General features: G+C 38.0%; 1 protein-coding gene across 1 annotated transcript in view; it reads right to left on the bottom strand.

Annotated features, from left to right (window-relative positions):
• The window catches only part of TULP4 (TUB like protein 4), an 87,091-nt gene that overhangs the window by 21,743 nt on the left and 48,459 nt on the right, over positions 1-16,889 (bottom strand). The window contains exons 3-7 of the mRNA XM_081314550.1: positions 12,323-12,451; positions 10,628-10,789; positions 3,876-4,056; positions 953-1,087; positions 9-175 (exon numbers count right to left, since the gene is read on the bottom strand). Of these exons, the coding sequence (XP_081170676.1) occupies positions 9-175; positions 953-1,087; positions 3,876-4,056; positions 10,628-10,789; positions 12,323-12,451 (774 nt within the window). The remainder of the gene's footprint in view (positions 1-8; positions 176-952; positions 1,088-3,875; positions 4,057-10,627; positions 10,790-12,322; positions 12,452-16,889) is intronic.

Below are 16,889 nucleotides of genomic sequence, written 5' to 3'. Positions count from 1 at the left end.
ACTCTTACCTGTACAGGGGTCTCCAGAGTGTAGATGTGTTCTCCATGAATATTGTAGAACTTGACGAGTGCACTTTTCAGAAAAGAAGCAGCGTTAAGTTCAGCTAGTTGGCTTAGTTTTTCCATGCCTGCTACAGCCAGCAAGTCTCCTTGTGTGCACCACTGAGCCACTACATCTAAAGGCACAAAACAGCAGAAATTTAGCAAACAGTTCCTCTCATAGGTACATACATAGACCCTTCTTCCCCATAGGAATGTTTAATAGGGTTGCCACTAATTAAGAAATAAGCAAAGCAATATATGAATGAACATTATGAAAATAACAGTAACAGTCCATCCTCCTTAATTATTTTTCCTGTTTCATCCTACGTGTTGGGGCAAGCCTTTCAGCCTCGGTGGGACAATTTTCAAAGTATTTCACTTGACAGAAAGGCTGGCTGTAGATATCATGCAAATTCATAAGTCATGGTTGGCAAACTACAATAGCTGGGTTCATGAATCAGGCTAGGTCACCCCCACATTGTGACCTTATGTTAGCATGAAGAAAAAGGATCATGGAAAAGATATACATTTGACTTCATCTTAGTTACAGTTAATTAAAACAGCTAATGTTGAGTATACTCCAGCTGCATATTTCCCACTTCTAACACTTTGAAATTTCCTTCGTTAACAACTTTAGATAGTCTGAGGGGAATAGAGTCAAAGATTTTGAGAGTCTGAATAACTGCGCTGAGTCCAGGATATTGAGCCAACAGACTGTTGGGGGTACAAACAATAACAAAACTAGCGACCATTTTACTTGAAAAAGAATCCCATTGTTAAGTTTTCCCTTTGACAGGGTAGGTGTCACTACCGGTAGCAGAAAATTTGCAGACAGCTGCTGAGCTTCATGGGATAGATGCTGTCAAAGCAATCAAAATTAAAGCAAACAAGAAGCTTCCCTTTTGTAGTACCTTTTAACCCTGAGTGGATGATGGTAGGAGATAAGTCATCATAGTTGTTCATTAAGCTAATATCTCCTGATGTGAAGCTGACAGTGAGAAGCTGTTTGGTGTTCTGAACTAGGACTGGATATACCGCTGGACCATCTGCAAGACAAATTAGAAAGAAAAACAGATGTTGAAACCAGATTTCCAGTTCCACATTAAAGTCCTGATAGGATTTCAAACCTCACTCTAGATGTATTCTGCTAAGTTGTGGAGATCTGAAAGCCAGTATCATAGAACTGGCACTGTTCTATGGAGCTAATTCAAGCAACCTACTCCTACTCTTCTGTGTGAGTCAAAACCAGATCAATGGGAACACACAAGGCTTCATAAGAATGTGTCATATTAGCATAATCAATAGAAGTAGGCTTGAACCAAGTTCACCCACTGCTGTGACTCAGCATCATTTATACACTTGCCAGCTTTATTCTTCTATGGCAGGCAAATGGTACTGTAAAGCAATCCCAGAATGAACCTCCTGTCCTGATTTATTATAAATCAGAAGTTTTCCAATGAAGGGAAACAAACCAAGTTGGGAGCAGAAGCCTGTTTTCGTAGATTCATCTGGCGATGCCATAAATATTGGAGTTTGCATGCTCAAAATGAAAGCTAAATCCTTGGGATTTTTTTTTCTGTTTTGCTTTCTCTCTTTGGCCTTGGGAGAGAAGTTGTTTTCTTTTACTTGATAGGGCATGGGCAAAATAAGGCACCTTGATTTACAGAAAAGAGTCCTTTCAGCTTGACAGTTCATGGAGGTGGATTGGATGTGTCTTGATTGGCCACTTTGTTTTGCTAACAAGGCTTCTGACCTCAAAATGGAAGCCTCTGTTGCTTACGGAAGTGAAGCATTTGTTCCCCTCCCCTCAAGAGAAGTGGGATACTATTTTGCCAAGACACTTCAGTAGACCTCTTCTAAAAAGTGCATAGTTCTAAGGGCCATCTTTTAAATTTGGTTTCAATCAACTCCTTTTTCCAATTCATATAACCAGGATGCAATTGATATCTTTATTATAGTGGTGAGAGACAGGGGTTCAGGCTAAAATATAACCCCCTTCAAAATTCTGAGTACTGAAAGGCAATTACTTAAAATAACCTCTCATAGCTTCTTAGCTGGAAGGGACAAAATATAAAGTAATCTGGGGATGATTCGCTCAAGAAACTTTGATTTCAGAAAGGTCCCACAGATTTTGGAAGATCCTCTTTGGGGTACCTCTAAAATAAATGTATCAGGAAGAGTAAGAAACTGTTTTAAACTGAGGAATATGCTATTTTTCTCAGGATAAGAACGTCACAACTTAAGCCCAGCTAAGACCAACCATGTAGTTGGGGCAGAATCTAACAATTGTTTCCACCTATCTAATGATATCATCCTACCCTTACATTAAAAATGACTAAATTTTGCTATTCATTAATTTTTGCTAGGATTCTGAGACCACACCCATGGCTTCAGGGGCTGCACGTACTCCAGCTTTAATTGCTTCCCTGGTTGAAACTAAGTTGGAATAGTCTAAGGAAGGCTGGTAGCTAGAGATTATCTCTTTCTACTTCCTTTTTGATAAACAAGGAAATCTGGTAATTAATAGCAGTCAAGCTTCAGATTTGCTTATGAAATAAGTACAGTACTTGCCCTTTTGAAATTCATGCTTATTGTCTTGTGTCTTGGTTCTGAGAATAGAAAATCGTGCAAGAACTGATAATGTGAGTTAATCTACTGTTCAGTAGCTTCAGACAAACAATTCCTTAGGTTTGTGCTTTTGACTGGAAAATGTGCCTAATTAAGCAAAGTATGCACGCAATGTACAATGTGCAAATACAATCCTCAGCAATGTTGTGGAAGAAATGTAAAAATCTAGTTAACATACAAATTATGCCATTCTGTTTGCAGATGTCTTAAACATTTAATGCTCTTGTTTGAAAAATAATGCAAAAATGTTTTTATATCACTAGAGTTATTTAGAAGAGGAATCAGATTGCCAAAATATTACTATATAAAGAAGATATGTGAACTATAAGTAAGAATTTCATTAAAAAATATAAAAACAAGAATAACTCTCTACATGTTATATCTCAGTAACTGATGTTCAGCAGCATATAGCCTTTGATCCTGGTGGAATCAAAGAAGTATGATTCCAATTAGTGACTATTGATAATCTGATCTTCTCCAAGTTTATTCTATTCCCCCTTAAATTCATATAAATTAGTGGCAATGATACTTATGAAAGCAAATTCCATAGTTTATACATTTCTCGTCTAATATACTTAAGGAGTTCTACAGAATTTGGAAACCTTTTCACTTGTTATGAAGATGTGTTGACACCTGAAAATAAATCAGAGGTCTATACAGTATCTCTTTTTTCAGCTTTGTTGATCTCTGACTATGTGACCATGGATTATAACTGAAGCCAGAGTGCAAAAAGTATTGGTATATATGTCTGCAGAAGGCATGGGAGGGGAAAGAGATAAAGCAAACATGCAAAATTTGAGAAGATACTTTTAATTTATAAATCTTCCCGAACCTGGGACTTTCCTGGTAGGGTTGAAACACAATTTCCAGCATTTCCAGCATACTACAGTCCCAATACATTTGGAGGGCACTAAGGTGGAGAAGACTGTTCTATAAGATACCACTGTATAATCAGAAATGCATTACAATATGCAACTAGGAGGTAGATGAGTCATACAGAATGTAATGGTAATTTAGCGTCACTGGCAACTTAAAATTAAACAATTCTTGCAGTAAAAAATTATTTAGAAGAGATGCATTTGGAGAATACTCCAGCAAGGATGTGAATATAAATATATAAATGTTGGAGCACTCAATACATTGCTTTACCATCTCAGTGAGAAGCAGAACAAAAACATACAAATACCGAACTGAAAAAAAAGTGACCTTGTGGTGGGGAATAATCATCTGAATCTGTGTCACTCTCGCTACTGTCTTCCACCAAGAAACTTGGGTAATTCCAGGACATACTAAGGATGCCATCAGACTCATGAAGAAGAACATGTGCCAGCATTCGGCCATGGCAATCCATAACAATAACTTGACCATCAGCAGTACCAAATAAGACCTAGGAAAAAATATACCATCATTAGTAAAAGTACAAAAGAACCAACGTTTAAAAGGCTGGAATGACTTTTGACAATCTTATAGCTCAAATCATTTTCAGATTGTAAAATGCTGAATAGTCCACATTCCTAATGGATTCAAATGAAGTGCTGCAAGAATCATCTTTATTGGCCTCAAATAAACTCATCACTTGAAAAATGCATATTCTCACTCAAGTCTATCCTATGATAAACAAATTTGCGTTGCCAAGAGATAATTTCTCTTCCACAAACATTTAATATTTCCCCTTCTGAAGATTCTTTTTCCTCTTTACTGTTTGTCTCCTTCAGAAGAGAATATCTGTAGATAAGACTTTGATGTTACCAAACTAGGTAACATCAGGGCTTTTTTTCCTCATAGAACGCTCAGAACGGAGTTCCGGCACCTTTTTTGGATGGAACCTTGTAGGGTAGGCAAGGCGGGTTGTATGACATGGGTGAGTTCCGGCACCTTTTTCTTTTACAAAAAAAGCACTGGGTAACATCATCAGTGCTAGTACAAGGTCCCCACAAGTGTCTTCTTTCCCATAGAAAGTTTCTCTCTCCCTGTTTCTACAATATTTAGCATCCTGTTTTTGTTCCATTTCTCTCTCCATTTCAAGATTTGGCCATCCTGTACCCTTTTTCCCAGGATGCCACATTTTGACTTGGAAAAGCCTTCCTGCATGGAATCTAAAATCTAACAATCCAAAACAGTTAGTTAAAGGCATACTCTGTGGTGCTTCTATACTTCTGAACATTTAGTCCATCCCTTTACGTTGAAGATAGTTAAACACTTTAGGCAAACAGAGGCCTGATAACAAAATATTAAGTAACTGGACATAAGATGTCTGATTTAGCAGCAATTAATAGATTCTGGTTTTTAAGCACAATAGAAACCTGACCAGTTAGCAACCAATTGTGCATCTCCCTGCAGGAAAATTTATGGGAAATAATCAAGTGAAACTAGAATGGAATAGGAAAGCTACAAGCTAAACAATCATAAAGAAAGAAAAGTTCCCATCCACAGTTACTAAATGGATAAAGCAGTTTTTATTTTGTTTTTTAAAAGCAATTAATATGCCTCATGCCTCATACAATATGTCCCCATCAAGCTTCTTTTGTTTTCCAATGCACTGAGAAAGCTATGATTTGCACATTTTCACTGATTTTAGGATATATATAACATACTGCACAAGAGAGGTCACATGTGGAAAAAATACACAGGCAAACTTAAGTCACATCATCATCCGCTTTCATAGAAGTTTTCACAGGTTCTAATATAGATTTCATTTATACTGAATTTTGAAACCTAAATATATTCCAGAGGCTGTTCAAGGAAACTAAAGGGATAGTATTCTGTCTTCTATATTGTAACACACTGTTCAATACTTCCTGTAGTGTAGAACAAGCAACATTCATTATTTATTGCTAAAAATGCTGAAGGTTTCTTCAAAGATCAGTTATGTCATTAGCAATGCTCAATTAACAACACCAAAGAATTATTAGAGAGGCAACCTGGTATAGTGGTTAAGCATCGGGCTAGAAACTAGGGGACTATGAGTTCTAGTCCCACCTTAGGCATGAAGTCAGCTGAGTGACCTTGGGCTAGTTACTCTCTCTCATCCTAGGAAAGAAGCAATGGCAAACCACTTCTGGAAAACCTTGCCAAGAAAACTGCACTAGTCTAGGCAGTTGCTAGTACCTAGACTCAAAGGCACACACAAAAAAAAGAATTATCAATCAATAGTTGTTGCCAGGGCTTTTTTTCGTCATAGAACGCCCAGAACGGAGTTCCGGCACCTTTTTTGGATGGGACCTTGTAGGGTAGGCAAGGCTGGTTGTATCACATGTGTGAGTTCCGGCACCTTTTTTTTTTACAAAAAAAGCACTGGTTGTTGCTATTATTAGCTTGATTTGTGTGCTCTTATTGTTTTGATGGATTGTTTTATTGCAATGTTTTGAACAAGCAATACTTCATATTTTGGCGATCCTAATGACATACTGTAATCTTGTGCGTAATTCTGAAGGAGTGATGATAATAATAGGGTTTACTTCTAGGTAAACATGCAAAATGTTTCACTGTGCATTTATCCAACCTTAGAAAGCAAGAAACTAATAAAGGTATTAGCCGGAATCAATCCTGAGAGGTATAATTTTGGATCTACATCTATGCTCCCTTCTGAGTCATCTAACCCTGTTACAAGGGTACTGTATAATTAGCATGCTTGCAGTATTGTAACTGCCTTTCTTTGAGCCTGATAGGTAGACAGAGGTGTATTCAAACAAGGCTTCTACTTTCTCAGTGACTTCTGCACTAAACTGGGGGTACTGACTCATGAGAGGTTTTTAATCATCATTTTTAACTGTACTGTACTAACTCAGAAAGTCACCAAATGTGAGATAGGAAGTACAGTACAGCTGCCAGGGGAGGTGGGAAAAGCCCATTCAGGACCGCTGGGAGAAAGGCTTTTGCTCATAATCAAACTCTATTTGGGAAGTGGCTTTTTGTGAAAAACACTAAATTACCTTTCTTTTGTGTTGTTGTTTGGTTACAGATACTATGCCAAAAACTATAGAACAGGGGTGTCAAACTCGCAACGTCACGTGGCGTGTCACGTGACGTATCACGACTTTTTTGCCATTGCTGGCAATGGGTCGGGCGCAGTTTCGCTAGGATGCATCCAGCCCATAGGGTGGCAGTTTGACACCCCTGCTACAGAGGAATCTCTATTTCCTTCAGTTCACCATCTGAGTGTTTATTAGAAACTAGACTCCTCATACATTTCACAAATCCATAGTAAGAGGTGAGGAAAAGATAAAGCATTCCTTCAGTCAGAGTGGCTGAAAGGATAAGGCCCAGGTTGAAAGTTGGGACAGGACGGTTCTCCTGTTCCAAGTCTCTACTCAATCAATAATCCAGTGGGACATTCCAGGATACATTTAGAATATGCAATAATCCAAGAGAATATAGATCCATTCTGTGCACCTACAGTATATTCCAGAAATCTCTGCAGTATGTGGTTCTTTGATAAATTAGTTGATATGTCTAACCCATTTATTTGGCTTGAAAATATTTCTCAGAGAAATTTGAAAACTACTGAACTAACAAGTGCACTAGCCATGTTGGTATCTTAAGCAGTGAAATTTTGGAATTGCTATTATTTTAAAAGCTAAGTTTGTTCTTGCCCAGCCAAGAGAATGTTGTCCTCCTGTGATCAGAAAAAAGTTTTATAAGCTTTATCTGGTTCCAATCCAAGTGCATCTATCAATATCTCATTTGCCATCCCTGTCTCTCAAAATCCACTGCTTTTTCTTCACATTTTGCACTTGAAACGAGCAGCAGTTTCAAACAAACATGGGTACCTGTTGATTCAGGCAAATGTGGATGGCCAATGAGCAAGTCTATTAAGTAAGAAGCATTCTTCTGGAATCACCCTCCAGTGCTATGCACATTCATTCAGGTGGAAACCCTGCTCCAAGCAAATTATTCCTCAGTAAATGTGCACAGGTATGACTCAGTGTATATTTGTGCCATTCCACTCATCGTCGAAAGTTAGATGAAGGAAGGACCTACTTGAAAAAAAATGGGACTAAATATATAAAAATATTCCCCAATCTGGCACCCTTCTAACAGTACACCAAATTGTAGTTCAGTACACCTGGAATACACTAGGTTGAGATAAGTTGGAATAGAGGGAGGTTTTCACATTCTGATAGCATCCTTCTATTTGTAGCTGAAGAAATGACAGTTTAATGTAAACAGTTAAGGAAAAAGAAAGCTACTCCAGAGACTAGCTTTACTTCTTTTTCATTTCATTAATCATATCGTGCAAGCTCATAAACATCAAGCACGGAAGGAATGAGTGTTCTCTGTTTCAATAATTCATAACAATTTAAAAGTCAGCGTTAAAATGTTTCGACGTTCTAAATATACAAAGAAAACCATTTCCTGTAGCCAGTCCAGAATGTGAGACACTGGAATAATACATGCACAAAAGAACATCAGCAAACAGAAGTCATTATATTGAAATAAGAAAAATGACACAGATAACAACACAAAAGCTTTCTATAATAATTCAAAATATTATGTGTGGGTTGGTCTTTTTGTTAAAACTGAACTTTCTAGACACCTCCATTATTGGTCATTACAACTGCTCTTTACTACAGCAATTAAACTCTTGCTGCCGTTCTACACATATTAAGCATACTGTCTAATTCATCACAAATGCTTTTTTCTATTCTATGTTTATTTGCTATTCTATGTCATAACAATTAAAACGCTGTAATTTACATTGGAAGAAGTACTATGTTTGAAATTGCAGCTTAAAAACTGACTTTAAACATAGGAAGAAAACCATTATTTCTTGCTACTATCAGTACAAAAAAGGGTCCAAAGTCTCTCAAGGGAATATAAAGTTCGGGACAGTCAGCTGATATCACTGGTCATGATATTTTAAAGGCTCTATCAAGGAGAAGCTTATAGTGAAAATATATGAGGAAAATTAGACCGCAACCCCTCATTCCTTTGCACAACAAAATTAAATGATTTTACATATACGATTTAGACATAGATTTTACATAACACATATTTTAAGAAATTGAGACATCAGTTTGCTCATTCATTAAAGCTCTGAAAAGTCAACACACTCTGCTTCTGCATTTTGAATCTTCCCAAATTCTGTTGTGCTCAAAATAACATTTTCTCTATCTTCAACTGCTCCTTAATCTATGATCAAGTTGAAACATCTGTTGCACAGAGGCTATTCTAAAGTATCTGGTTTTGTGTCAAAATTTCAACAGCAATTTTCTCTTACATTTATACAGGCTGCAGCGCATTTTTAAGAGATAATATTGTATAAAAGTAACAGGAGCCAGAGAAGTAAGGATGTATTTCACTGATTAAATCTGACACTAATACCAAAGCAAGCTAGCAAATTTGTGTTCTGAGCTTAACATTCTCAATCAATTGAGAGCTAGATAGAATTGAATCTAGACAGAAGTCTGAAGTCACCAAGAATTTTCTGATCTTGTATCTAACAAGATACAAATTGGTTCAGCCAAACAAATGGGAACATTTTTTTCTCAGTCTCAGCATCAAAGTGAAAAGCTAACATACCTCTGTTAAGAGTGATATAAATATAATATTTGATGACATTTGCAGACATAATGAAATTGTTGCCATTATAGGTGGTCCTCGACTTATGACTATAATTGAGCCCAAAATTTTTGCTGATAAGGGAAAAAGTTGTTAAGTGAGTTTTGCCCCATCCTATGACCATTCTTGCCACAGTTGTTAAGTGAATCACTGCAGTGATTAAGTGACTCACACGGTCATTAAGTCAATCTGGCTTCCCCATTGACTTTGCTGGTCAGAAGGTCACAAAAGGGAATCACATGACCCTGGGTCATAAATATGAACCAGTTGCCAAGTGTCTGAATTTCGATCATGTGACCATGGGGATGCTGCAATGGTGTGAAAAGCAATCACAAGTCACTTTTTTTTCAGTGCTGTTGTCACTAAATGAACTGTTATTGAGGACTACCTGTACACACTTATGTTGTGATCAATCAGAACACAATCAATCAGAATAGAGCTGGAAGGGACCTTGGAGGTCTTCTAGTAACGTCCCCTCCTCAAGCAAGAGAACCTCTACCATTTCAGACAAGTGGCTGTCCTGTCTTTTCTTAAAAACCTCCAGTGATGAAGCACCCACGATTTCTGGAGGCAAGCTGTTCCACTGGTTAATTGTCCTCATTGTCAGGAAGTTTCTTCTTAATTCCAGGTTGCTTCTCTGCTTGATTAGGTTCCATCCATTGTTTCTTGTCTTGCCTTTTGGTGCTTTGGAAAACAAACTGACCCCCTCTTCCTTGTGGCAGTCTCTCAATACTGGCATACTACTATCATGTTCCCACCTAATCTTTCTTTTCTCTAGACTGGGCATACTCAAATCCTGCAACCATTCTTCATGTGTTTTAATCTCCAGGCCTTTAATCATCTGAGTTGTTCTTCTCTGCACTTTTCCCAAAGTCTTAACACCTTTCTTTGTAATGTCAGCCATGGCATTTGAAGGATGTCATTACATCCTTATATTTGTTGCCCCTGTGGATTCCCATGACTAGTATTGTATTTATACTTCTTTAAGCTATCTACTGTAGACAGTACACTTTGGAATGTATGAATTGATTTTCAAAGCCTTTAAAATAGCACCTGGTCTGAGTCCACCAATATATTTGCCAATTCGCCTACAACTATGAGTTAATCTGCTGGGCTCAAAGGGGTTGAAGTGCACTGTCAGCCACACTGAAGAAGATAGTATTGCCATGGCTTGACTAAATATGTTCACAAATCTCAAGCAACTTCCAACATTCTAAACAGATCGAGCTGATGTATACAGGAGGGTTTATAAGCACACCACTTGTATTATCATGAAATATTTTTTCATATACCTGAGGAACCCAAATAGATCCAACGCTTTCCTGTGTTATGTATAGCAAAAATCAATAGTTAACAATAAAAGACAGATGCTATTCTTGCTTTTAGGGGAAAATTACCTGTTGATCATCAGGTGTCCATATGCCACAGGTGATCTGACTCTCCAGGTTAATCTCTGAAGACCAATGTCTTTGTCCACTGACCGATCCAACCAGCACAAATCCGTCTCTGTAGGATATAAGTGCTTGTGTTCCATCATGGCTCCATGTAAAATCGCTCACCTTAACATATAAGATTAGACATTATTTTGACTGTGTATTCCTGCCTTTTTTAAAAGCGCACAACACAGAAAAATAAATACAGATTCAATCCATTAGCATCCATATTCTCTGAGATCTCTAGTTCACAAGATCATCAAATTTCTCTCAAAAAAAGCCCCACAAGTATGGATCTTCAATGCCCATAATTTTGGCAATGCCAACATATTATATCATTTTATAATTCAAGTTTTTAAAAAATCTACCCATATTCTCCAGATTAAATTCATCAAAGATAAAATCTGAACTAACTAGAATATGTAGGTGTGCACTTAATCTTTCGTACTGAAATTTATGAGATTTAAAAATGATTAACATTTAAGTATTTTAGATTGCTTTACCTTTTTTAAACAAATGAAGATGAAATTTGAATTTTATACTAAACTATGGTTTAACCATAATTTACTGAATACATTGGGGTTTAACAAGACACATGACAGGTATCCCTGCAATGCTCTGAGCTCAGGGCATCAGCCTATTCAAGTGGGTAATTAAAATCCTGCTCTTCGCTATATCCTTCAGGGAACAAGTATTACAGTTATATTCACGTTATAGGTATCTTATCCAGGGAGTTTACATGGCATAGTTTTATTTAAATTGTTGAGTTTTTTAAAAAAACAACTATTGAAAATTGAACTATTTTGGAGAGCTGAATGATGTTGCTATATCTATAACAGTATATAACAGAGTTGGAAGGGACTTTGAAGATCTTCTAGTCCCACCCCCTGCTCAGGCAGGAATCTATTTTTATTTTCTATGATTGTTATGATTGTTTTGTTGCTCTGCTTTTATTGTTACTATTTATATAATTATTGGATTATAAAATTGTAGCATGGATGTGTTAAGGTGTATGATATATTCTGTGTAAGCCACTGAGAGTCTTGATTGTGGCAGTATAGAACTAAGTTTAATAAATTAATTAATTTAAATGGTGATAATTAGTGCCTTGGTTTACCAATTAGTCGTTGTTCTACTATGCTAGAATCTATAGCCTAAATACCATAATGAGAAATAAAATTTATGAACTCACTCTATGTTCCTGGCCAAGAAATCACAAACATATGCTAGGATTAGCATTAGAGTTGCATGTAATGTTACTTGGAATAGTAACTATTTAAAATTGAAGTAACAAAGGATTCATTGGCATTTGAATTATTGTTTAGAGAAAAGTTATCAATGACTTGTAGGTAGATCCATAAAGACAGAGTGGAAATAGCATAAGACTCCAGTACACTCAGTCTCTTGCTCCACTTGTCCTTGTGGTAATTCACCCACAAGCATTTGTTTCAAATTGTATTCCAGAAATAGCATACTGTCCTTTTGCTACTTGCCTCAGGGAAAGCTATAGAAAATATGCTAATTTTACATGCTTTTCAGTTAAAACATTTCTCTGAACAATTCCATTTTCCTACTTTCTCCAAGCAGTTTTTCTCCCCTTTATTTTTTCCCCCAAAGTCAAGACAACTCCCAAGGCCAAACCAAGTGGTGTTTACTAACCTGTGCTCCACGATCATTCACAAGCTCCACAGACCATCTGCCTTCATACTGAATCCAAACAAATATTCCACCATCAGCATCACAAGTTGCCAGCTTCTGGAATGGTTCATTCCATCGAACAAGAACCACCTAATATTTGAGAAAACACATTTCCCCCCCTCAAATTTTATTTTGGATGCCAACAGACATTTATTAGAATTTCAGTTATTATGAAGAATAAATAAATATTAGGTTTTAAATTAGGATTACAAAAATTATAAATCTTCACCATAAAAATTCTGCCAGTGAAAAAGCAACTAAGAATATTCATTAACACAAGTGTAATATAGTTCGAATCCCGAGTGCCGCATAACAGAGTAAGTGCGTTACTCGTCCCAGCTTCTGCCAACCTAGCAGTTCGAAGGCACGTAAAAATGCAAGTAGAAAAATAGGGACCACTGCGGTGGGAAGGTAACAGCGTTCCGTGCGCCTTTGGCATCTAGTCATGCCGGCCACATGACCACGAAGATGTCCTCAGACAAGCGCTGGCTCTTCGGCTTTGAAATGGAGATGAGCACTGGCCCCTAGAGTCGGAAACAACTAGCACACATGTGCGGGGGAACCTTTACCTTTAATATAGTTCAACTCTCTCCAACACTTTAAAATGGAAACTAAAGAACTTTTTAAATATGTAGCTTTTTCTCATCTCAATTATTTCTTCAGAACTTTAATCAACTTCTTTTGTTAAGTCCAATAAAAGCTCCTTATCCAAGTCAATTTCTTAGCTTGTTATTCATATTTCCAATTTAGTTGTTTTCTGCTTCAGAGTCCATTTTTCATTACTTTTGCAAATTCTTTATGTTCTGATATTTCTGATTCTGGCAAAATTTGTTTTATCTCTTTACCTTGTAAATCTTCCAGGATGTTCTCGTGGACATCACTAATTTCTGCTTTAATATCATTTGGACATAATCTATTCATAGAAGCATACATTATTGCTAAGATTAAAGCTACTGTTTTTTGTCCCCCATTCTTCAAAAATCTCCTGAAATATTTTAAAAGTCAATGTGTCAGTTTGCAAATTCCAAGGCTGACCAAAGACAAGCGTCAGGCTTTTCATTTTTTTCTCCTTTCCCTTTCAGCCTGGAATAATCAGTCCCCTCTAGTGTTCAATTTCTGAAATCATAAAGTTTCTGTTTGGACTTAGGATAGACTACACAAATGGGTTCCCATGAAGGTGTTAGTTATATAATTATTTCCAAAATCTTATCGACAAAAATCCTAATATTCCATTTGTAAAGCAAGGTGTGGACGACCTTGAGGAAAGCAGGGAAGAGATATTGCCTAGGAAACAGATAAGAGAGTCAAGATCCCCTGGTGGCTTAATGGTACAAAAGGAAACTTAGGAAGGATCTGCACTAATAGATCAAACACTTAAAAGTGTTAATAGAGAGTGTATATGTTCCAACTTGTCAGGTTCTGTTAATGTAGCATTACCATAAAGTAGAATTAGTTCATCTAGTTGTGTTTCCCATCTGGCCTAACCGGGACAGCTGACAATTACTCCAAGTTTGTCTGGGCCTTTGTTTACAAATTAATAAAAAAAGGTAAAGGTTCCCCCGCACATGCGTGCTAGTCGTTTCCGACTCTAGGGGCCGGTGCTCATCTCCGTTTCAAAGCCGAAGAGCCAGCGCTTGTCCGAGGACGTCTCCATGGTCATGTGGCCAGCATGACTGGACGCCAAAGGCGCACGGAACGCTGTTACCTTCCCACCGTAGTGGTCCCTATTTTTCTACTTGCATTTTTACGTGCTTTCAAATTAATAATCCACACTTAACTACCATAATTGGGACTGGAATCTTGGTTAAGTTTCTCTGCTCAACAACTGCAATCCCAGCACTCCTGGTTGCAGTCATTTAGGGATCTACCCTTTAGGTAGACCAGAACAAGAAAACATCTCCACAGGAGGGCTGAAAACTATTATACTGATTGGATTTAATAATTGAATCTTGCAAGTCTGACTGTGATAACTGTGCAATGATGGTATTGCTCCCACTTGAACAGGTGTGTCTAGATTAAGAGCTTAATTTAAGAGCTGTGGTGGCACAGAGGTTAGAATACAGTATTGCAGGCTAATTCTGCTGATTGGCGACTGCCAGCAGTTTGGCAGTTCAGTTCTCACCAGCTCAAGGTTGACTCAACCATCCATCCTTCCGAGGTCGGTAAAATGAGAACCCAGATTGCTGGGGACAATATGCTGACTCTGTAAACCACTTAGAGAGGATTGTAAAGCATTGTGAAGTGGTATTTAAGTCTAGGTGCTATTGCTATTACTAGATGGTGGTTGTGGCAAAGACAGAAGATCAGACCCACAAGCACTTCATTACAGATGACCAGTCCTTTCCCTGGTCATCCATTCATTCAGGAAGCAGTATCTTCAATATGCAGATGATATTCAATTACACATCTCCTTCCCAGGTCAGATGGGAGAGCTGGGGGAAAAACATGAACAAGTGTCTGGAGGCTGTCAGGATGTGGATGGGGAAGTGTGTGCAGAAATGTAAAACTTATATCCTTTGACACTTACATCCTGTGACAAACATGCATTCCTCATAACAAAGTACTAACATCTTACAAGGAAAGTTTCTTGCGAGTTTTTGGGAATGTTATTAATTTAAAGAAAGTCACTTCGCAAGCACCTCACCTTCTTTCATGTTTCACAGTCTTTACTTGAAGAGCATTAGACAGCATGCCTCAATGTAGTGACATATTCAACACCCCCCACCCCCACCCCATTTTATTGTATTTGAAAACTGTATTCCTGCTATATCATTAATTGGATTTCACAAAATTGTCAGAAACTGAAAGCTATGCAGACTTATATCTGTCCTTCTTTTCAAGAGAAACCAACCATGGCAACACCTTATACCTATGAAGTGTTCTGCAAGTGGGCTGCAAATGCAGACTGAACAAAACCATTCTAGTTGTATATAATAAGTTCAAATGCTGGATTGCTTTATGTAACATAATTTTTCCCTGTTACTCAGTCTCTGCCCATTGGATGAAATGCTTGAAATGCTTGATCAAATCTGACAGCATATATCCAGGGCATCTACAACAGTAGCATGGAAAAAACCTTGTGTAGCAAGAGGAGAATCCAGCACATGGGTTGGGATTTGTTTTCATGCTGGGCCAGTTCCAAAATATGTTTCTAATTGAAAACCATTTCATCACCGACAAGGGTCTTGAAATAAGATTTTATGATGTAAGAGTGAATGAAACGAACAAAGATTTCATTTCAAGCCTCAATTTTCTCCAAAAGAGACAGGGAGCACAGTTCCAGTTACAGGAGCTGCTGGATTTGGCTGAGGCTGTATATAAATGGGCAGCTGATGCTCAAGAAGGCAGCAGAATTTCATGAAGCTGTCACTCTCCTTTCATCCATTCAGGTGGGCTTTGAGGCACAATTGCTTGCTTCTATGAAAATACAACTGATGGTACACCACTCTGTCCTTGAATGGGTAGGGCCTCCTTGTCCCTTGCGTTAATCAACTCCCATCTTACCTCCAGTTTTGGTGGATTGGGAAGAGGAATATAAAGTGGAGTATATCCTAGGTTCTAGATGCAGGAGATTAGACAGAGATTGTGTGAAACAGAGGCAGATGTACACACATACCCAACAAAGTGGTTTGCCAGTTGCACTTGAAATTTCTGCAGAAGCTTTGTCTCCCTGAACTGCCAGACTTTCCAACAACAGGAAGAAGGTTCCTCATTCCTCTGCCTCACAACTTGCTGCTTTAGACTTAAATAAGTCTGGGGAGTGTGGGCCACATTCCAGCTTTGGTGGTGTCTTCCATTTCAAACTTGTCTATTGACCTTGCATAGATACCTGGCCCATATTTGCAGGGGAGTAGAGGACATTTATGAAATGTGATATAAATGGATTCTGACAATATCACTCTCTGTGCTTTTAGAGGTGTGCGGGGGGTGGGGGGGTGGGGGGGATGAGGCTGAAGGAAAGATAGTGTGATGGAATGTCTATAACCTGGTTATAATTTGATTTTATTGGGAGCCACCCAGAGTTGTCTGAAAGATGGGCAGCTACATAAACATTTTAAATAAATAAAAACATGCAGGGCAGAGCAAAATGTTACTGGAGGGATTTGGATCGTTTACAGATTTTAGTTCAAGGGAGGGGAGAGAAATCAGATAAAGAGAACAATTCTGCCTTATAATTGATATAAATATAATGGGAGCTGAAGAACTGCTTTGACAGGCTGTCAAAATTCTGTTGAATGACCGTACTAGCTTTGTTCTTTCCAGAAATCCAAGTGATTGTTGTTCCTTGGGTTTGCCACCTTTGGGCTTGACCGCATCACTCTCACTCAAAAATGCATTTACCTCTGCCTGCATCCAGACTCCTGACAGCTCTATGGCCACTTTCACCAATCAGTAGGGCATCTAACCTCTAGGTAGCAGAGCTAACAGCACTGAGATCCCTATCGATTCCCTCAATATCCACAGGCTCAAACCAATCTCAGATAATTTCTCAGGATGAAGGCTCTGTCATCTCAACGTGGTTTGCCCA

This window comes from Vipera berus (genome assembly GCF_964194415.1).
Source record: "Vipera berus genome assembly, chromosome: 1".
NCBI lineage: Eukaryota > Metazoa > Chordata > Lepidosauria > Squamata > Viperidae > Vipera > Vipera berus.
The sequence above is the reverse complement of the archived record's forward strand: the minus strand, read 5'-3'. Positions and strand labels throughout refer to the sequence as shown.